General features: G+C 37.5%; 1 protein-coding gene across 1 annotated transcript in view; it reads left to right on the forward strand.

The window, feature by feature from the left end:
- LOC104278736 (chromosome unknown open reading frame, human C8orf34) overlaps positions 1–23,928 on the forward strand; it is a gene marked incomplete at its 3' end in the record, with an annotated part of 127,386 nt that overhangs the window by 78,037 nt on the left and 25,421 nt on the right. The window contains exons 8-9 of the mRNA XM_009875810.1: positions 670–805; positions 21,839–21,924. Of these exons, the coding sequence (XP_009874112.1) occupies positions 670–805; positions 21,839–21,924 (222 nt within the window). The remainder of the gene's footprint in view (positions 1–669; positions 806–21,838; positions 21,925–23,928) is intronic.

The following is a 23,928-nucleotide window of genomic DNA, read 5'->3' on the forward strand; positions in this document are numbered from 1 at the left end:
CTTCACTCAGATCCTTTAACATAAGGTTTGTTTTATAAACATCAAAATATGAAAATACCTATGTATACATTATCTGAAAGACATTTTGATTAGATGATCACATACTATGTACCATAAGCCACATGCGTCAGTTGGTACATGGAATGGTTGGTGCTCATTTAATAGCAGCTAGTCAGTATTTTGCTTACGTACTTCTACTGTATTCCTGCAAAATGCAAATGATTTTACAGTAGTAGTTTTTATTACGAGTTGCTAAATTGTTACAGCAATATGGTGGATATAAGTATGCACATTATGGTGTCTTTCAGTGTGATATGTGTATCAATTTCACATTTTCTGAGTTTAGTGGACTACTTTAGCAATGTTTTTCATTGCTAAATGAACAAATGAAAAAGATCAGATGAGGAGAGTACACACAAAAAATAATTTTCCTTTCAATATGCCCGATGTCAGGTGCAGCTGTAGGACAGCATTGCTTGCTGACAAGTTTTTTATAAATGAATTGGAGAAATAAATATTGAAAAGAATATTTTCCTGTTTTCGTACAAGTAGCTGTGTGTTTGTCCTGATTTTTGAGGTGTTCCATTCTTCAGTGATTCTACAGTTGAAGCACCTCTGTTGCCACAAAATTTAATTGTGTGTTCATCCAGTCATTCTGTGTTGTTGCAGAGGATCTTGATGATCTAAGAATGGAAGGTGTAACAAGTGTGATGTCTTCTGGGAGCAAATTCAATCAAGCTCGAAGTGCCCATACGGCTGAGCCTCAAGCAAAGGTCACCTTGAATATCTGCGCGAGATGTGCCAGGTAAAAAGCAAGAAAAAACCAGATCATGCTAAGCAGTAAGTTCTTTTCCCCAGGTTTTCAGCTATGTATTGTGGTTATGGGTGCAGGTGATGACCTCTCCTGTGCTAAAGAAAAAATAATTACTTAGCACTGGCTCCCCTATAACCTCTGGCATTTGGGTTGTGCAACTTATGTTTATGTTTGGTATGTCATATCAACAATGAATCAAAGAACATAGTTAGTCTTAGGCCTTACTTCCCAGCTTGAAACTATTTTAAGCCTTTCTGTCTCTGAATTTCATTAGTTATTTGAGCTTCTGTGGTTTTTGAGGGGATGAATCAGGGAATTTAAAGGTTCAAATCCAATTTGAAAAGCACCTGTATAAATGGAGATTTAGTTGCACAGGTGCAGTTCAGAATTTCAAATAGTTGCTTCTTAGCACTTTATAATCTCATCCTGTTGCACCTCTGAGAAATAATTTAATCAAGTTGAACCCCTTTTGGTTTTGACAGCTGGAAATAATTCTTGCATTTACAGTATGAGGGCCAAATAAACAGGTTGGTATTCCTGTAGCCAAGTCAACTGGAGAATGCAACACTAACAGAAACCCCTTAAATGTCCTAGATGTATTCTTCTATGTAGACAAAAGCTCATTTGGAGAAAGGATTTAAGCCTGTTTAAATGACAAAACTAGCCTTCTCACCCTTCTGTTAATGGTTCAGATTAACAAGAACAATACAGAGGCATGCCAATTTTGTCTGCCTGCCTTTGCCAATGGCTGCTCTATTGTGTAGTTTGAGAGGGGATTAGCCGCTTGTAAATAAAAAGCAACCTGTGGTGAAATTAAGTCAAAAGTTTGGCCATATGCCACCCTACGTTTCTACTTTTTTTCCCATTTTGCTTGTAAATTACTACCTTTAAAAGGCACTTATGTAGGAAGAAGGGCTTCGAAACATTTTCTGATGCTCTGGGAGCCTAACTACAGGCACACCCATGCAATAGCATTTTTTCAGCAGGGTTGTGGAGCCTCAGGGAACCTCAGCTCACAGTACTGTCAGAGCAACAGAGACTAGATGACCTTGTAATTCTAGAGAGCTTTACTGTCAGTACTGTGGCTTTATGCTTTAGGAAAAGAGCAAACATGCTAGTCATGGGATTCTTCCCAACTCACTAGGAAGAAATTGTTTATGTTGTAAAAAGTTTCCAAAAGACTAGCTACATGAAGGTCTAGCACCTTTTTTCAACTGGCATTGGTTTTCCCTGGATTAACAAGTAGAAGGGTGAGGAATACAGAAATGCTAAATTTTCTACATGGTCTTTTTGAACACACATAAAATCTTGTATGGATTACTCTGAAGGTTAATTAAATTTTAAATTCCCTAAAGTAGCTGCTAACAGCAGGTGTCAAGATACTATATATTCTCTCAGTCCTGCACACCAGGGAACAAACAGCTCAGATCTTGAGCCAAAACTACTAACCTTGGCTATGGCTATTGACCTTTAGCTGACTGTACTATATGACTCTGCGGTCTAAAATATGAATTGTGAGAGAAAGAGCTCATAAAATCCCCTTTTTGTCACTTCACTTATCAGAGAATGTAAGGCAGTGCCTTATTTCTCCTATACATCTTAATTTCATTCCCCACGCTATTTATTGAAGTTGATGAGGAGCAAGATGATATGCACATGACTGTGGTTCTTTTAAGCCTTGTTGCAGTTTAGCAATTTCTTTAAACTTTGGAGTAATTAAATAAAATATGCTCTCTCATCAGTAGCAACTGAAGTCAAAGGAGAAGAATGAGTCTTGCTCTTGTATTCAGTACTGAGGAAACTAGCATTTATTCTTCAAGACCCCCATTCAGTCCTCATGTGTTGCCACTCCCATGACAGGAAGGTTGGATTAAATGATCTTTAAGGTCCCTTCCAGCCTAGGCCGTTCTATGATTCTATGACTCTATGATGAAGTCTATCTATGCTTTTTGAGTGTTGCTTCCTTCGTACTGAGTGGGAGGACACTTTGCTTCTCTTACTTCAAGATGGAGTTATTAGTGCAGTTATGTCTCTCCTGTGATACCTCCACAGCAAATTTGTTCAGTGCTTTCTTGCAGCAGCTGAAGTAGTTGGTGGGGTTGCATGAAGCATGTGGCTTCAAGGACACAGATAGTGGTTTTTTTCCTGTTTCGTTCCTAGAGCAGTTCAGTTTTCTGTTAGTTGGTGATAACAGCCATTGAAAATACCACGCTATAAAATCACAGCCTGAATATTTGCATCATCTCTATGAAAGCTTCTCAGTACTGGCATTTATCTCCATTGTTCTGAAAAAAAAAAGCATTTATTGGGAGACAGAGCCTATTAGTGTATTTATTTGTTTTAAAATTTCTATTTTTACTTTTTGATGTTCTCTAACTAGTCCTTGCTGTACAGTTTGTATTAAAGACTAGGATTTGGTTGTAGGTGCATTTGAATATAATTAATAAAAAGTCAGTATAAATTATTACGCATACTTTTAGTTACAGTTAAACAGGTGTCTTTCCTCTTAATTTTGCCCATTTTTTGGTTTTATAAAGTGGTTTGAAATGAATGGAGCTGTTAATGACAGTGGCTGTTTTGTAGATAATAGAGCTTGTCAGACCAGATTATCAAATCAAGTTTGCTGAAATTATTTTCCCTGTCTGTAGGAGGAATATGACTTTTAACTCGAAATTTGATTGGAGGAGTTCCAAATGTTAGGAAACATGCTTCTTGACTCAGATAAAATGTTTAATTTTACTCTTGGATTTGCATAACCTAGTTATTTCACCTTGCTCTATTTTTAAAAATAATGCTTTCCTCTCATTACTCTCCAGTCAATTTACCTTCTATTATACCTTCTCGAGAAGGTTCCTCACTTCCTTCCCTTCTAAGAGGGATTTGTTTAAACAATTGAAGGAGTTCCTTGGTACTAGTTTTAACTTAATTTGGCTTAATTTTTGGGGTCTCACTCGGAAAGGACAAATAGCCTTTATCAAAGTTCCATCCTACTTCTTCATTAAAATCATGTGTAAGGTTTAGACCCTCCTGCTACTAAGACTGCATTTTCTTGCCCTAGATTAATAGAACTCCCTTCACAGAATCACTGAATGTTAGGGGTTGGAAGACACCTTGAAAGATCATCTAGTCCAACCCCCCTGCCAAAGCATTGTCGTCTGAGGACTGGAGAGAACAGGTCAATGGCTATGTGTATGATACTTCAGCCTGAGGGGAGTGCTGGTTTAATTCTCTATGTCCACTGAGAGCACATGCAATATGCCTTATCTTTTCTGTGGCTTCTAGAGCTTCCTACAAATGGGCTGAACATGGGAGGACAGTGACTCTGCACAGTAATAGTTCTTCCCTTTGAGCTACCCTATTCTGTTTCTGATGCAGTGTTCAACAGTGTCAGAGGAAGACCTTAAAAAAGAGTGCAAAATGGGAGTGCCTGTAGTCACAAGGGAAATTAAATCCCAATTATATTGTGGGGCTAACCTGCAATGCTGTTGAGGAGCTGCATTTGGCGAAACACTCTCCCTTGCCTTAAGTCTCTTAGATGAAAGCAAGAGCTCTCTCATGAGCTGTAAGAAATGAGACTGAGAATGGACATAATTTAAACTGGAGTAAAACCTGCAAACTTTTAGGTTTTTTTTTTAGAAACTTATATAATGATAATTTCACCAATTGTTTTCAAATAATAGGTAAGGTAGAGTTATCACAGCTCAGGTCAGTAATTTTAATTTTCAATTTTAAATTTTAAATTTTTAATTTTAATTTTCAAGTTATCAGACTAAGTTGATTTTTTACACCTTACAATTAAAAAAAAAAACGCAACCCAAAATTCCCACAAAACCAGCCAAACCAAAAAAGCCAACAGCATCCAAAAAACTCAGAGAAAGAGAAATAAAAGGAGCAGTTAATTCTCCTGGAGTATAAATTGGTTTGTAGACTGGAATATAGCTGTAAGAAACAGAGAGCTTACTGTTTTCTGTAGAGATGTTTCACACACGATGAGCAAAATGCAGATGGATAACAGCTTTAAGAGGTTTTTCGAATGGGAAAGTAGCTGCAATACAATGTTATTCCCGTAGCTGCTCTTGGACTACAGTGCAAGTTAAGCAGCATATTAAGTCATCTAAATAAAGGGGTGACATCATTCACAAGGTGGAACAAAACAAGGTTTATAGATACAGAGAAAAAGGCTACCAAGAAATCGCTGTGTTTGAAAGGTTTGCTTTTTTCCTGTTTAGTCTGGAAAATTAGCAAAAGCACTTTTTGTACAACTCATCTGGATTTAGATCATTTGAGTAAAATTGTTACAATAAAATCTCCTTCTTCATCTATTGGTGCAACTAATCTGATTTAGAGAATAGACTGATTCATTCTATAACATGATTTTGTGAATTCTTTCTCAGATGCAAGAAAAACAAATTTTGGGTTTGGCCGACGAATCATAAGACACCCTCACATGTAAACAAAAGTCATATGGGTTAAAGAAAGATCTAAATGACAATTTGTAAAAGCCAAAAAACACTTCCAACATTTCTCATGTATTGTGACTTGCACGTTGAGCGTTGTGCAAGAGTTTAATCAGGCATAAAGTATAAGATAATGTTAATGTACTATTGAATGAATTTTAGGGGTTTTTTGTTGGTTTTGTTTTTTTTTTTTAAGGACCACCCATTAGCTTTGTATGCCCACTGCCATGCTCAAAAGTTAAATCTTGTTCTTGTGGAGTCTTGCCAATGCATTCCTGGAAGTAAGAAGCTTTTTGTTTTTAATAGCGCAAGGGCTGCATTCATTCTTCTTAACATCAATAGAATACAAAAAAGGGGTTGCATGTGATTAAAAAAGAAATGGGATTATAGAAAACATACTGTGCCACAAGCTTGAAGGCTTCTGAACAAGAATGTTGGGAAGCAGCACTAGTTGCATACAAATGTAGATTTGAGATGCAATATTTTAGTTAATATTTTAAGATTATCTAGAGCAAAAGTCCTATGTCCTACAGCCTGTTAATATTAGAAGAATCAGATATATAGGTGTAAATAAACAAGGTACATCTGTACATTAAAAAAAAGTAAATGTGGCTTTTCTAACCATTACCTTAGGGATGTGGAGTACAGTTCAAGCGTGGTAACGTGTGTTCTTGAGCTGCTAATGTAGAATAAATGAGAAGCTTTGTGTATGCTACCATTTGCAGCGCTCTCTGAAAACGTTGTTTGGAAAAAATATTCAGAAAATCTCATGGCTTGCCTTACCTGTGAGATCTTCATTGTTGCCCTGCTCATCTTTGGTATCTCTGACTCCTTTAAGATACCTCATTCTACAAACAGGCTTCAAGTTAGCTTGCTTATTTACTAAGGCCTTTTTTGTAACTGTCTAGATTTTTGCAATATTTTGATAATTTTGATTTTTCTACAGTGTGATCTCCACCACTTCTCTGTGTACTTGAGGCATAGTCATGTAAACTGTATGATACTATGTAAAGTTTAAGAATCACATGTTGGTTCTTTGAAACACACTGCTGGGCTTTAAGCAGGTCTTCATAATGTAGATCCGTAAGGATCATGAAGATGTGGGGGAGGAGACAAGAGAACTGAAGGAAACAGCTATAGTTTGTCAAAAACTGCACAATAATGATGGAAATAATAGAACTGTTGTCTGAAATGGCCATGCTATATCTCTCTAGAAAAAAACATGAATTAATTGTTTGGCCATGGAATTCTCTGGTATTAATCTACCTTCAATCATTTTAGATTCTTACAGAGTAAGAGTTTGTGTGGAAATGCTTTATCTGAGTATCATAAAAGAGACTTGAGGTCATTAAGAAGCATTTGGTTGAAAATTTGATAATGAACGGTGGAGAAAATAGTGTCTGAAGCTTGACAAGTGGATCTCATTTAACTGTCAAAAGCAGAAAAACTGAATACTGTAAATAGAGAAAAAACAACATTAAACAAGCCATGTTACTGTATGTACAGTCCACAGGCAACATGACTGAAACTTCAGACAACAAGAGAAAAATAATTGGAATTAATTACCCCTGTGAAGAAGACCTCATTTAAAAAAACAGTTAAAGATGGTGGGCTCTTGGAGGGTTTCCTCAAATGAAGGAAGGAAGCATAACAAGCTTCTTCAACTACAGCAGTATGCTTGGTCCCTTCCTTACTGTTTATGGCTGGTCTGCTCTCAGCATCATTGTGTTCCTGCACAGAAACCTTTGGGATCACAGAGTTGACTTTTGAAATGGGATGGATTCTCCTGTCTTGTCCACATATATAATCCCAGACTAACTCCACAGCCAGGGACAAGAAGGTGTCAGGAGATGGATGCTGCACCATGCAACGTTGGGATAGTCTGATCAGGTAGATGGGAGAAGAGAGACACACTCTGACATCCCATATAGGTATGATGGATCTTGGAAGAATGGAGGGTGCAGCTTGCTGCAATGTGGTTTTTAGTAGGTGGTCTAGGTTTATGGTCTGCCAGATTAGACCAAGCCATCACCATAGATGCTTCTGCTCTGTTTTCATTGGACTGCTGCTCAAGCCTGAGTGTGAAGTCTTCTTTCCCAGACTGAGCCATTTTGGTTTGAATAAGTCTAAAGGAAGTAGTACCTTGAAAATGCATACAGGGCTAAAGGACATTAAAACTCCATGGACTCTTTTTCCTTTTTCCTGGGCATATGTAACAGTATGTTACCTATGAGATGATAAAAGGCTATGCCTGCATTGAAATGACAGGGAGATTTCTGCTTCTGCAACAATTCCTTAGCTGCTACACGAGCTGTTGAAACTATTTAGCGATAGCATCTGCAGAGACTAATTTAAAGGTGATTCAGGTATTTACAGGCAGCTCAAGTATGTTTATATGAACTATAGTCATCCCTTTAGCTGCAGTATTAATATAAATCCAGAAGTGATGGAATTAGATAGAAGAGAAACCGATCACTAGAAATATCAAATTATCTTTTCCTAACAGAGTTAGGAGTAGAGCACTGTGTATGTGACTTCAAAGGATGTCTTTAAATCCCTTTCTTTATGGACTTTAACTTCCTTCCTAATTTAATGTTATGTGGGAGTGTTCCTACTAAAGGAGGATCCTGGAATGCATATGACTAAAACTAGGAAGTTGAGGAGAATAAATTGTGATTTCTGATGTCAAAATTGTGATATAATATGATATATATATTTGGAAAACCTAATGTTACATTTCTTCTTTAGACCTAACCCATAGTTTTGATTCCTCTTTTTCCCAGCTTTCTTTGATATTCCCCAAAGATGAAGAGTCTAGTTGGAGGCCTGTATCTAGTGGAGTCCCTCACGGGTTGGTATTGGGATGGTTACTATTCAATATATTCATCAGTGACCTGGATGAGGGAATAGAGTGCACCGTGAGCAAGTTTACTGATGACACAAAGCTGGGAGGAGTGGTTGACACACCAGAAGGCTGTACAGCCATTCAGCGAGACCTAGACAGGCTGAAGAGTTCAGCAGTGAGAAATTTTATGAAATGTAACAAGGGCAAGTGTAGAATCTTGCATCTGGGAAAGAACAATCCTGAATACCAGTATAGACTGGGGACTGACCTGTTGGAGAGCAGCGTAGGGGAAAGGGACAGCAGAATGACCAGGAGCCAGCAACGTACCCTTGTGGCCAAGAAGGCCAGTGATGTCCTGGGGTGTATTAGAAGAGGATTAGCTAGTAGGGCGAGAGAAGTTCTCCTCCCCCTCTACTCTGCCCTGGTGAGGCCACATCTGGAATATTGTGTCCAGTTCTGGGCCCCTCAGCTCAAGAGAGACAGGGAACTGCTGGAGAGAGTCCAGTGAAGAGCCACAAAGATGATGAAGGGAGTGGAACATCTTCCTTATGAGGAAAGGCTGAAGGAGCTGGGTCTCTTTAGCTTGGAGAAGAGGAGGCTGAGGGGTGACCTCATTCATATTTATAAATATGTAAAGGGTGAGTGTCAGTAGGACGAAGCCAGGCTCTTCTCAGGGATGTCCAATGACAGGACAGGGGCAACAGGTGCAAGCTAGAGCATATGAGGTTCCACAAAAACATTAGGGAAACCTTTTTCACCATAAGGGTGACAGAGCACTGGCACAGGCTGCCCAGGGAGGTTGTGGAGTCTTTTTCTCTGGAGCCATTCAAAACGCGCCTGGACGCGTTCCTGTGTGACCTACTGTAGGTGATCCTGCTCTGGCAGGAGGGTTGACTAGGTGATCCTAGGGCGGTTGACTAGGAGGTCCTTTCCAATGCCTAACATTCTGTGATTCTGTGTAAATAAATGCATAGAGTATTCTGTCAGAACAAAAGAGGCAGAGCATCCAGGTGACTTGTATTTGAATCTTTTATTATGTTCCCCACTATGTTTTATTTTTTATATTTATTATTGGCCTCTTGATTTTGAATCATGACCTCTTTTTCCCTGCTGGCTTTATTCTCCGTGGTGAATTTTAGGTGAATTTGTCCTTTTGTATATTTAAATGGGTTTTCATTTGTTTAGAGTGCAGCCTTTTACACAGAAATTTAACAACAAAAAAAACACCCTAGGATTTATTTCTCTTCTCAGTGTTTTTTATAAAAGTTTTTAGTCTTTTTCCATGCACAAATACCTTTGAAACATGTAACCTTTTAAAGGAAACAGCTCATTTCTGTCCAATTGTGCAGGAGAAAGATAGGAAACAGGACAATATCGTGTCGTACAATTTATATTTCTAGTTAATCAATAATATACAAACGTGTCAGAAAGAGTAACTTCTCAAATCCTCCACATAATTGCTGGTTTGGCTCTGTACACTGTGATCTAATACTGAGGAATGGATACAGGTATACTTTTTGTTTGGTACATGTATTTGGATAAAGAATAGTTTTTGCATGTCTGCCCAGTAGTGGTGAAGCCTGATTAGTGACTCAGATTCTGGCCAAAACTTCTGGTTTGTTAATAATTCTGAAATTTGGGAACAAATGACTTCAAAGTACCAAGGGAAAAAATGTTTTACACACTGAAGTGGTTGGTATAGAAATAATTTTTGGGAAAAATTCTCTGAGTGGAGTTCACACATAATGTCAGGAAGTTTGTTTTCAAATGTTACCAAACCTTTTGATTATGTATTATTTTTTTCTTTCTTGTCTTGCTTTTCATGTTGGCTTTCTGTCTGTGTACTCAGTGGCTATTCTTACAGAGGAGAAAGTACTAAACATTCTAGATGACTCACAGAATCACAGAATTATTGAGGCTGGAAAAGACCTCTGAGATCATCAAGTCCAGCCTATGACCCAACACCATCACATCAGTTAGACCACAGCATGAAGTGCTACATCCAGCCTCTCCTTAAACATCTCCAGGGATGGTGAGTCCGCCAGTTCCCTGGGCAGTGCATCCCAGTGCCTGAGCACCCTCTCCGTGAGGAAGTGTTTCCTGAGATCCAACCTAAACCTCCCCTGACGCAATTTCAGGCCGTTCCCTCTCGTCCTGTCACTGGTTGCCCGGGAGAAGAGCCCGGCCCCCACCTGGCTACACCCTTCCTTCAGGCAGTTGTTGAGAGTGATCAGGTCCCCCCTGAGCCTCCTCTTCTCCAGGCTAAACAACCGCAGTCAGTATTTTTCATTCTATTTTTCCTTAATTACTTTTTTGTAATCTTAGTTTTCTTGGACTTTCTGTTTCAAATACATGAATTTTTCTCACGTTTGTTTGTGCTAGGTCACAGAATCACAGAATGTCAGGGGTTGGAAGGGACCTCAAACGATCATCTAGTCCAGCCCCCCCGCCAGAGCAGGCTCACCTACAGTAGGCCACACAGGAACACATCCAGGTGGGTTTTGAATGTCTCCAGAGAAGGAGACTCCACAACGTCCCTGGGCAGCCTGTGCCAGTGCTCTATCACCTTCACAGTGAAAAAGTTTTTTCTAATATTTTTGTGGAACCTCCTATATTCCAGCTTGTATCCATTACCCCTTGTCCTGTCATTGGACATTACTGAGAAGAGCCTGGCTCCGTCCTCCTGACACTCCCCCTTAACGTATTTATAAACATTTATGAGGTCACCCCTCAGCGTCCCCTTCTCCAAGCTAAAGAGACCCAGCTCCTTCAGCCTTTCCTCAAAAGGGAGATGTTCCACTCCCTTCATCATCTTTGTGGCTCTGCACTGGACTCTCTCCAGCAGTTCCCTGTCTCTCTTGAGCTGAGGGGCCCAGAACTGGACACAATATTCCAGATGTGGCCTCACCAGGGCAGAGTAGAGGGGGAGAGACTTCTAGACGTTTTATTTGCGTCTTTTTCCTTTTAATAGTGGCAAACAAGCAGATGAAAGTCTATATAGTAGCACGTTAAAACTTTTAAAAATCATTTTCATTTTGGAAAATTGTGCATAAAGCCCATATTTCTCCTTTTGCTACTTAAAGCTTATTATAAGGTAGAAAAATGAAAAGAATTACAGGAAAATGGAAAACAATGTGGCAAAAAAAAAGTGAAAAAATCTTCTTTTATTTTTTTTGACTGAGTTGAATCTGGGCAGTGATTGATTTCCCCAGCTTTGATGCATAAATCATGACAATAGTGTCTTCATTGTCTTCTTTTGATTTTGTGTTTGTTAAATACAGCTAAAATAAATTACTTTATCTTCTCTGAAGTGATATACCATTCTGGTATCTTACTTGCTCTTTCAAAAAGATAGGAAAAGCACTAGAGAAAAAAATAAATCAGTGTTTTTATTGGTCCTAGTGGTTATCAGAGACAGAGAACAGGGTGATTTGCTAAGTTGTCAGAATAACACACTGGCTTGCCATACCAACTCATGGGGTTTTTTCAGTATCTTACTGTACAAAAAATAGATAATATCTGTGTGATTTCAAATAATTTTTTGAGTTCATGGATCTAAGTTTGACCTCTAAAATGCACAAGATACTATAATTTTTAATCTCAAACCTTGATTAGTTTTATGGCAAACTCTTAATGAATGTCTGTTTTAAAACAATGGCCAAAGTCTTTTTATTTTCATAATCTTAACTGTGGCTTGGAAAGGGAAAAATATAAGACAGGAGATTTATAACAAGTGCTCAGGGAGAAATCCCAGGAGGATGAGACTTCTTTCCTCCCCATTTTTTACCAGAATTTCCCACCGGATAAGCTCACCAAGCAATCATTTCAGACCTATCAGAAGTCCTGCAAAATACTGTGATAATAAAACCATCATCTGTTATCAAAAAATATGTAAGCTGTGAAGCAACTCATATTTTCAAATGAATCATATATCTCTTTAAAAGGAACAGTGTCTGTCTATGTACTTGCATTATGCAGTATTTTCAGAGACGAAGCATTTCCCTCTGAGTTTGATTTAACAGCTGCTATTTCCCTAAAGGCTGGACATGTAGGGCAGACTTCTTGGTTTTAACATAAATAACGGTCAGTCAGCATAAGATAAATGGAAGAATTCTGAAAAAAAGATAGTGGATATTAGTGAAATAGACTTGAAATTTGAACACTAGGTACATACAATTTGCATGTAATTGCATCTTATATACTAACATACTGTTCTCATCATAGCACTGATTTTGGAAACGTGATCTGGAGATAGCCCCACTGTAACTTTAGTGACAAGGAATTAGTATCTGTTTTTAGTTGTGAAAGAAGAACAAACTTTTCTAACAATTATTGTCCAACAGTAGCTATATTTTTTTAAAATCTTAGTCTGGTGGTAAAAAGATAGAACTGATATGAGGAGGTTCCTACACTTGTAAAGATTTAAAATGCTGAGAAATTCTAAAAATGCTGAGAAAGTCTAAGAAGAGTAGACTGAAAGGACTTTTTAGTTCTTTTGAATGTACCAGTCTTGATTTGTAATAATGAAAACAGTAGGAGCATATTTGAAAATTAAATTAATGTTACTTTGTCTAGTCCTGAAGGTTATTGTACAGTCTCTCAGTTTAATAGAGAGTGTATCTCTTTTTTTTTTCTCCTACTGAACACGTTTAACCCCCTTGATAATTTAAAAAGACAAGTGCTTTCCCAAGCCTTTCCCCCTTCTTTTCCCTTGCTCTCTTTGATGTGTGCTTTGCAAGCTAATTCTTTCTGTTTGGTGCTACTCTGTGATGTATATCAGCAATAGCAGTTGCTGCTGGATGCAAATGATATAGGGAGGAAGCGGGGAGATCATGGGCTTGGGGAAGCTTGTTGGTCATAACTTGAGGCTCTGGATAACTGTTTAATATAGCTCTTGAAGACACACATTCACACACACACACACACACACACGAAACTCTTTCACAAGGCCAAGAAAAAATGGTTCACAGGGGAAGAAAGAAAAAATCTGAAAAGACTGACAAAGACTGTAATTTTTCTCCTGTGAGATAATGATTTGAAGCCAGCAGCAGATAAAAGATTGCCATAAGAATGGCTTTAATTCCCATCTTGTAAAAGGATTAGATAATTCAGTCTCTTTATGGATTCCTTACTCTGGGAATTATATTTCCACTTTTGGTTTGCCTCAGAAATAGCTGTAGAGTGTACTTATTTAAATGCACAAAGACCTGCATTCAGACATTTTGAAAAGCCAAACAGCACACAGAAAAGGTTATTTTGCAGGCTGTGCCAATGTGTAAGTTTTGCTCACTAAGTAGATATTCTAGTTTTACCAGCTGAAAACAATATGGCTGTGAATTACTTATTGGCAACATGGAAACTTTCCACAAAGATCATCAAGAGTGACTGGAAAATAATGCTTTTAATTTTCAGAAAAAGAATGGACTTCAACCAAAATCTATTTTTAACTACATTCTTACGAATTTTTAAATCATTGCTGTGTTTTAGAGTGTGAGCACTGAGAAACAGTGTCTTTAAGAAAGTGAGTGAAAAAGAGAAAAACTCATCAGAATAGTATCAGTGAGAATGAACTTATTTTAGATTAACTGTACCATAGATCGGGGTGATACTCAAAAAATATGAATGCTGTACATCTCATGTAAGTAGAACTAAAGGTACTAACAACATACTCCTGCCTGAGAGCTTTGCACCACTTCTTTAAAATGGACTTAAAAGAATTATAAATCTCTGTTGGGAAGCATGCTGAATATGTCACTAAGTTTATATTCTTGCATTTTATTCAGACATTTTGTTAAATATCTGTATTTATTCAGGTAGTCTTACGTTTTAATTTGAACGTGTCTGCCTTCCTGGGTAATGTTCTGCGGGATAATCCTCATGCTTTATTTCTTTTCAGTACAGATGCTTCCTACGTTTTAGTCTATGGTGAAAACAGAAGCTATGACACTAATTTTTTTAATATAACAAGGTGACATGCTGCAGATTTTTCCCATTATTGCTTCAGACTTGAGAGGTGTGCCAGCTGCTGTCATTATTCACTGAATTCACAGTCCTCAGTTGTTTGACCCTGTAGATCTAAAACATTTTTCTTGTATAGCTTAGCGATCTGAATTCTTTATAAACTCCTTTTAAAATCTAATCTTCATTAGAAAGATAGAATATATGGCTAAAGCAGAGGGAGAGTTTTACCAGCGAAAGTGTACTTCTCCCTGTATGCTTTTTAATAGTATTTATTTAATGTACTTTACCATTATATTAACTGGCATTGTCTATACTGTAAAACTGACATAATTTTGTCTCTGTACCTGTGAATACACTAAGAATTTTGCTGGCACAGTTTTAACATTTTTATTTTTGTAAAAGACATCAGTATTAGAATAGGTCAGAAATTCCTGGCGTCCCCTGCTAGGGAAGCTTTGGATTTTACATGAGTATAAAGGACTGCAGAACTTACTGGAGACAGTAAGTCAAGGTACATGAGATCAGAATTTGGATCAGTATGTTTGAGAACAAACATCATATTATAGACAACTCAGGACAAATTATTAGAAAACTTGGTGTACTGTTACTGGTGTGATGTTGAGGTTGCTAGGGAAAGGTGCAAGAAAACATTCGATGTCACCTAAAAGCATTGTGGGGGCTTTCAGAGCTTTTGTTGCCTGGTTTCTGTTGTTGTAACTCCCCTGGAATTATGTATTTGTTGTAGGGGAATTATAATTCAGTATTACAGTGGTATCAGAGAGAGATGTTAGGTTTAGATGTAGTGTTTTAAATTAGAGGAAGGAAGGAGATTATTTGAAAGAAAAAAAGTCCGATTTTCCTTCTGCTCATCTGTGACTCAAATTCCTTTTGGTTGCCAAAGAAACATCATTGTTCTATTTTTTAATAAGTTTTTGTTAATCTTACAAAATGTGTATTATAGTTTTTGATCCAAATTAGTAACTACTTCATAAAGAAACTAACTGTAAATCACTGAAGTATTTGTAGGAGGTTTTCAAGAGCATAGTTAACCTACTGTGAAATAATTTAAACAAAATCAGTGATTCAACAAACCAATATCTCTGTAATTAAGATTCTAATACAAACATGACACTGCCTCTCTTTTTCAGAGTTGAGAACTTTTATTTGCAGTTGTTGCCATAAAAATCTACACTGATCTTGGGTGAATGTAAGAACAGTTTTACTGCTCTTTTTAAGGAAAGATTTAAGGATTCTTTGTTGACCATTCCCCTATGCCTCAACGTGTTTATTTAAAAGAAGTCATCACAGTCTTCAGCAAAGCAGATCAGGAATTTTCCGATGAAATATATGTTCTTTAGGAAATAATGATTCACAGAAACCAAAATGTTTTACAGAAATTATCCAGATTCAACAAAATTTAGCTGACACAGGACAGAACAGAGAGAATTGCTGGAGCTGCAACTCTCAAACCTGTAATTTCCTACTTCCTCCTCAGGGAATGCCCTTTACTGACTTAGAATCCCTGGAGAAATTTTTATTACCAAAAAGCTATCAGAAGTATTTGTTTTATTCTGAAATAGCAGGTTTTCAAGATTTCTTCTCAAGTAGATTTTCAAAGTTTCTGTTGTTGTTCACCTCCGAGTAGCATGAGAATCTGAGCAAATTTATCCAGCTCCAATTTCCTATGTTTAAAAAACGTCCTGTAATCAGGTACAAGAATTTCAAGGCCTGCCATGTACACAGTAATTATATAACTCTTGCCTGTAGTTGTTTGGGGATTAAGGGAGAGTTCGTCCAAGAATTATAATCCTTTTTATCTTTGGCTTTGGTGTTGGGTTTTTTTTGATTTATTTTTGGAAGGAATAGAATGGGAATTTGGTTAATTAAGTGGCATATTTCCGGAAGACTATTTCAGAACACTATTTATCTAAATATAATCCCAAGTCTTCTATCTGTGAGTGAACAATCAAATTCCTATAAAGGCGAATTTCCTCTCCTGTTTAGTATTTTTTTTGGCACAGAAATTTCCCAATGATATAGTTTAATTCCAGCATTCTAGTGTCTGTAAAATCTGCAGCTGTATGAGGGCCACTACATTGTTTTATGTGTGGTACAAGTGGAGAAATCACAGCTCACTGAACACTATTCTCTCCTTCCATCCCCACCATACCCAAACTTCATTAGGTACTCACTATAATTAATCATTTTAGGATGCTGTTAGATGGGGTTTGGATTCATGTAAGAAGTTGTTTTGCAGGATCATCTTGTCTTTTCCTGTCCAGCTTCTAAGTTGAACTCATCAATCTAACATCTTTCTGAAGCAGCAGTTATCGTCATGTCAGGAAGCTGTCTTTTTAATAGCTCATGTAAATAGGATATTGATGGATATCAGAGGGTTTTGAAGCCAAGACACAAAAAGAGCTAGGACGTGTAATGACAAGAAAGAGTAGTGATAAACTCAACTGGACTTTAGATACTGTCTGCATTTATTTTCTTGTCAATTATGTCAAGGTTTGGGAAGGACTAACTTTGCGATAGTAGTAATGGCAAGTTTCACCACACAGTCTGCCTAAGTAATATCGGTTTGATTAGAAGAAAATGATTGCTAAAAAATGTCTCAGTGAACTGTGTTATCAAAAAACAGGTATCACTTCAAAGATTTGCATACTGCAAAACAGACCTTCCTATGTAAGGGTCCTTTCCTGTGTCTACTTATATATAGCTGTATTTAAATAAATGTATGTAGATAGCTCCAACTGTAATATTTCTGGTGTAATTAAGTAGCATATGTTAAAACAACCAAAGGAATTACTGGTAAATTTAACAAACTATTTTTTTTTCAAAGTCATCTGGAGAGGAATATGTTGCTGCTATGGAAATCTCACTGTTGACTTGAAAATCAGTGTGACAGCATGTATTCATTCATACTACTCATTCACTCCTTCTTTAGTACTAACAGAATATCCTTTGCTTTATCCAAATACTTGGAAGAAATTGACTCTATAATCTGATTCAAACAGACAGTAGAATCTAGAAACACAATATGCTAGATGACCATTCAAGCTCAAAGCAAAGCTGATCTTGCAGAATGACTGCACATACTGTGCCAGTTTATTCTCAGCTGCTAGTAATGCTAGAAGTAAAATCAAGATTCACTCAGTGTTTTCTCCCGATAGTAATGATTGGATTGCTATGGGAGTGTTTTTGGCTTTGAAAACAGAATAGGAGGATGAGGAGGTTGCTATGAAGGAAAATCAAGTTAGTCCATGAGGCGTTTCTTCATTAAGTTGTGCCATCAGAAAAGCTCAAGAGTGCTAGAATAGGTCTTTCTGAAAGGTCAGGCACAAGAGAAGCTTGAGACTTTATCAGTCTCTTCCAGAGAGAGCTCATCTACCAGGCAGGAATTGTGGATCTGCACTGAATCCTTCACACACCTGCATGGTATACAATGTCCCTGTCACTAAATTCATGTTTCAGATACTTATGTGCTGCATATTTAATCCATGTAAAATTCCCCGGGAACATTCTGTCATCTTGAAAATGGAAATAACTTGAAATGTTTATGGCCATTAGTCTGCTTTATTTCATTTGCTTTTGCAGCAAATGGAACTAGAGAAGGAACTAGTATCTGATACTTCTCTAGGGTATTGCTTCTTGCACTGCCTGCACGATGAAATCAATGAGTGAGTTCTTTTCCAGCTCTGTGATTATAGGGTTTTACAAGTGTTTCATTAAGACTGTTGGGAATTGTGATATCATAGAACAGTGTGTTTTGAGGTGTTATCCAGCACTCAAAAATTGCCAGCGAAATACTGAAGATGTTCAAAAAGAACTTGTCAGATTAGTCAGAATGGGGTTTTATGTAGGTTATTTCACACAGCCTCATTGGTGAGAGGTTATGTGATGTAAATCACAGAGTTAACCTCATTTTCATTTCAATTTAGCATCTAGGATTCATATAATAGTTTCATTTTAGTATTTTTTCATCTGGTAAAATAAATTACTTCTACTGAAATATCAAATTGAAATATGCTCATCTTGATGACATGCCCTGTTCTCCAACTATCTATGTTTTAAGAAAGCAAAACACCCTAACGAAAATGCACTTAACATGGTCATGATTTTAAACATTAGAATAATCCATTTAGATAAATGTGTTAATGAATGAAAAATGAAGTATTGGTTTTGTATCACCTTTGTGCATGCTGAAGTAATTTTTTGCTTTTACAGTGAAAATTTAAGATGGATTAACTTTTAGACCCAAAAAAAGATTGTGGATGAAAAAAAAAATCTGTAATTTTATTTCCTATTTGCAACTTCCTTCCTCTAATGAGGCAATATAGGATTTTATTATGCTGTGACTCATTCAAGAAATGTAGGTGAAATTTTGTCCCCTTTTTGTATACTCTTATAGTATAATATTTTCTAAATCATACTGACAGTACGACTATGTTTCACACACCCACAAGCTTGTTTGTAGTGACAGACCTGGTGTAAATGCTGCTGCACCCATCCTGTAGAATTTATTCAGAATGTCTTTGGTCTTAAAGTCCTGGGCAGTTTTCTTGGAACAAGTTGTGCAGAATGCATTTTTGGGTCAAAGGAAATTGAAAGACTTGCTTGGAAGCTGTTTGCCTTTGTAGCTCTTCAAGCTCCAACATGCAGATGGTTGAATGTAATGGAAACAATGGCTTCTAAGGAAAAGATCACACTGTAAACACAAGGTATATGGAAAAAAATGTTGGCTATCAGGTATCAAGTTTAGAATCTCATTTAAAACATTAATAGCTGAAATAATGTTTTGGTTAATAACTGATATAATCCATAAAGTATTAGTAAGATAATAATTTCTAGGTAACTTGACTGGTTGGTTGGTTGGTTGTTTTGGTTTGGCTTGTTTTTTTTAAGAGCACACATTGAGAATAACCAAGATTTTCAAAGGTAGCCACCAGTCTGGAAAAACTCAACTAATTTTAGATTGTTTTGCAAACAATGATATGATGTTCCTGTACATTGCACTTTTTATAATCGCCTTTTCCAAAGCAGTGTATGAGAAGTTGCAACACAATATTTTGTTCTTCATTTTACCTATTTTTGCTAAGGGAATTTCTCTCTGGTATCTGGTGAAGCAAGTCTACCTTGGAGTTTAAAACAGTTGGAGATGAAAATGCTGCTGTAGTATCAGGGACCAGAAAAATGGATCTCATAGCTTTGGCCTTCCGGCATTAATGATGCTTGCAGCATGGTGCAGCGTACTTTTCTTGGAAGACATTCAGCAAGAATGAGCCAAGGAAGAAAACAGCATAGGCGAGGACAGATGAGAAAATACTTTTCTGATTGTGTAATGAGCTTCTGAAGCATTCAAAAGATCTTCTAGATGTGTGTTCCTTTATAATCTATTACTTAAGAATTTTTAAGTGTTTTCATTTTAATGTGGAGGTGTCTTATGAATAATATTACTACTGAAGAAGAAATCAGAATAATCCAAGTAACAGAATTCCTTTGGTGAGCAATACTATTTGTGCTTGCAGTAAACATATGTATGTATGCAATGAAGGAGAACAGGTCAATTTTAATGCAAAGGAAAATTATATGATTTTTGAGATCTTCTTTTTTCACATGATTATTTCGTTTGCACTTTATTTTCTTCCTATTTGAATATCTTTATCATAATAGTACACAGTTATTTGCTTCTGTTTGACTGTCATCTTTAGAAGAGCCTGTTTGACAAACTAGACTTTTAAAGAATTGGTAACTAGAGCGTTACAAATGAGGTATAGAGCTATGAAGTATTCACAGAAGTAATTGTCAAAATTAGGTTTATAGCTTCTAATTTTACAACTTTTGTGGCCTTGGGGAGTTTTGTATTCTGTGGAACTGCCTCCTCGGGTAAGGGGTAAGAGTAATTTTGAATTTACATTGAGCTTTCCATCATAAGTAAACCATCCCAGGGACAATAAAAGGAAATAAGGTAATTAAGGGGGTGTGGGGGAATCGTTTTGAGAAGGTACAAACATTTAGACTACTTAAGATCCAGGTATGTTAAATAACTGTGAAAGTTATAAACTGTGAAATTCAGATAAGGCAGATATGGGGGTTCTGCTTGGTTTCAAAAGTTTTTTCAAAGTGTAGTACAAAGCAACAGCAGAGAGTGAGAATGCAGAGTGAAAGGAACTTTTTTTTCTAAAAGATAACATATTTCTTTCCCTAAGGTTTTACTTCAATGCATTTTTATGATTCCTGGACTTTGTAAAATTGAATTGCATATTTTTTTATTCTTTTCAAGTCTGAATAAATTCAAGGTAAGATAACCTTTATGTAAATGGCAGTGATATTGTGTTAAGAGCTACAAACCATTTCTTCAGAGCAGAATTTGTACTCAGGATTCATAAGTGCCTGAAGAAGGATGGTGGGACTCTTGAGGCGCTCATTTAAAAGAGCAGATATGAGAACTACTTTTGTAAATTGCTGTCAGGGCATTGCAGCCAGCTGATGCAGGCGGAAAGCCTGGAGATGAAGCTTGCCGTAATCACTGTATTTTTCTTTTAGAAATTAATGAAGGAGGAGGAAGTATTCTTGCATGTATTTCCCTGTGGTGAGTTAATGTTGGCTAAGGGCCAACCCTCCACACAGCTCCTCTCTCTCTTGCTGTCCTCAGCAGGACGAGGTGAGAAAATAGGATGAAAAAGCTTGGGGGTTGAGATAGAAACTGGGAAATTTCTTACCAGTTACTGTTATGGGCAAGACAGACTTGACTTGGAGAAAATTAATTTAATTCATCACCAATTAAAATGGATCTGGGTAACGAGAAACATTAAAACCACCCCTTTCTTGCTCCCTTTCACAGACCCAACTTCACTCTGTCACTGCAGATGCCTCCCCAACTGCCTGAAGAGTGCAGAGGGGACAGGGAATGTGGAGGGGGTCATAGTCAGCCTGTAATGGGTCCTCTCTACCCCTCCTCACAGTTTTCACCTGCTCCAGTGTGGGCTCTCTGCATGGGCTGCAATCCTTCAGGAAAGAAACCTGCATATGGGTTCTCCACAGGCCGCACTCTCTCCAGGGCATATCCCCCCGACCTGGTGTGGGTGCTCCACAGACTGTAGTAGATACTGGCTCTGAAATGTACCTCACCACGGGTGGCAGGGGTCTGTCTGCTCTGGAGCATGGAGCACCTCCTCTTCCGACCTTGGTGTTTTCTCTGGTGCTTCTCACTCTTTCTGTTCCCTGCTCTTCTGCCTGTGTGGCATTATTTGCTCCTCTTTAACTATGTTTTCTCCAAGGCACCACCGTTTTGACCGAAGGACTCAGCTGTGTCCTGCCATGCATCTTCTGGCGCTGGATGGAACCTTCTGTGTCCAGCACACGGCAGGCCTAGCCTCTCCTTACCACCACCAACCCTGCAGCCCCTCCACTGCTAACACTTGACATTCAGTACAGTCCTGTTCAATTAAAATATTTTTGAAGTGAAGGAGACTTTCAGTTTCGTGTTCATGATACTACCAGACCCCACTGTTGTTGAAATAAGTCTTAGAAAAATACATAAAATGGGATTCAGTTTACTGTTTCTTAGAAGCTAGTTTTGATTACTAGACCATCTGGGATGATATGATTGAACCGTGGATGTTGTCTTTTCAGAAAATCTATTCTTTTAATGAGACAATGTTGAGTAGGGTATGTAGTCAAGAGATAATACTCTTCTGTGTCTTATCTATGGAATATAATTGCAAATATTTTCTGTCCATTTTTTTCACTATTTAGATTGCAAGGAGATAATTTGGCAGAAAGACCAGAAGACGGCTCCATGGTATCTCAAGCATCCGAGCCAGCAGTGTCGGATTCTGATGGTAAGTTATATAAATACATGCTACTCATAACCCCATCCCAAACACCAACATCTTGAGTTTAAAAGTAAAGATTATGTCTGTTCAAGAAGATTAAACACTTCCAGAGAATGTTCCTGGGCATTTGAACTCAAATCTTACTGATTAGAAGAGCCTTTAACATGGTTTTTATCATGGCCAGTTAGCACTCCAGAAAAATTTCTAGGCATGTTTTGGGAGCTGCCTTGGGCCAGGAATCATTCTTAGTAGACAGTTTGTATATAAGCACGCTATTTTAGATGTAAAATCACTGAATAGCATGGACATGGACTGTTCATTGCCAGTTGGCCTCTGTGCCAAAGAATGGTCTTTGAAATATTTAGTTTAATACTACGAATGCATCCACAAGATTCAAATAATACACAGTAAAATAAAAAATTACCACTGACTAGAATGCAGTAAAAAGGAGTTTATACAGTAGCTCTGAATAACTTTTTTTTAATCCTCATACACACATAAATCATATGTTACGCTAATCTTCAGTCAGGACACTCAGCCTTATTTCGATTTCTGCTCAGGTTTTTGAAGAGAATAACACTCAAAATCTAATGGAAAAGGCAATTCCTGAGGATATCTTTCCAGAGAATGTCCTGCTCTCCTATGAAAGATTAAGTTGATGAAGGTTAACTTTATCTTAGCTGTCACTGGGGTGGAGACAGAAAGGAATAGTGGTTTGGACAGAGAATCTGCTAAGATTAATCTTTCAGTCCGCTCCCTTACCAGTGGGCAGAACCAGACAAGTGTATTAACTGGAGAATTTGATTTGCAGTTTAGTCTTCAGCAGCCACAGATAAATTAGCTATGTTAATTTAATGCAAACCAAATTGGAACTAACTTTTGTTGGTTTTAATTATCCTTCTAACTGCCTGTTATTTAGTGCTCTTAAGTGTGATGGCAACCTGAACTTTCATTTATCTTGTCTCATTTGTAAACCAATGTACATCAGCATAGGTAGTTAGTGTGTCTTTAAATATAAAATTTTCAAACTGGTTTTGTGACAATGCATGGCTTCATGCAGTCATGCCATTTGTTTTTCCTTTCACCTGCCATTGATCACTTTACAAAAAAAAAAAGGGGACTCAGAATCTCAAAATACCGTGTTCTTACAAGCTTGATGGAGATTCTCATCAAAGGAGGCCCAGATTGGTGACTTGCACAGGAAGGATAAATTCTTCTGTTAGAGAATTATCCACAGGAAGGAAGATGGTGGTGGCTGGTTTGAGATAGGTAAGGAGATATGCAAACAGGAGACTATTGCAGCAGAAACAAGAAGAGAGGTGAGACATACACACAAGAAAAAGTTCTGCAGTTCCTGAAACAGTTTGTCTTGAACAGACTCATTCTTCCTTTTCCCTTTCTGTGTACCCTTAACATGGTAATATGCCCACTTTCCCATGCAATCTGAAACTGCAGACTTCAGTAAAACAGTAAATTGTTGTTAAGTGCCAGAGGCATCAGGATTAAGGGTGTAACTGTTAGAAAGTGCTGGATGCTGTGTGGTAACCGAGCTGGATCTTTCGTGGTCGCAGTATGGAGGACGAGTGCTGTAGCCGTTGTAACTTGGACCACTTTATATGTTTCTGAATAGTCTATAGTCTGTATGGATATACAGAAGAGGAAGAACACTATTCCTAAAATCCACCTCCAATAAAAATATAGGGAGTAAAAGTTAGATAGGTAAGTGAGGCAATGACATTCATGTTGTTATAAACACATCTATCTTATGGCTGTGAATATACATGAACCTGTTAGTCATATAACTAGAAAATAGCAAAGCCTGTAGGGCAAAAGGGCTGAGGTCAACAGTGTGGTACTGCCAAATTTCTGTTCAAAAAGCACTCTCAGAAATGTTTAGCCTTTCAAAATATGTATTTTTTTTTCCTAAAATGTTGGCCAGTAGTACAGTTTGATTGGAAAAAAGAAAAACACAGCTGGATTTTACAAGTAGACAGAGACTAGAAACAGGCA

This window comes from Apaloderma vittatum, unplaced genomic scaffold (assembly GCF_000703405.1).
Source record: "Apaloderma vittatum isolate BGI_N311 unplaced genomic scaffold, ASM70340v1 scaffold159, whole genome shotgun sequence".
NCBI classification, from domain to species: domain Eukaryota; kingdom Metazoa; phylum Chordata; class Aves; order Trogoniformes; family Trogonidae; genus Apaloderma; species Apaloderma vittatum.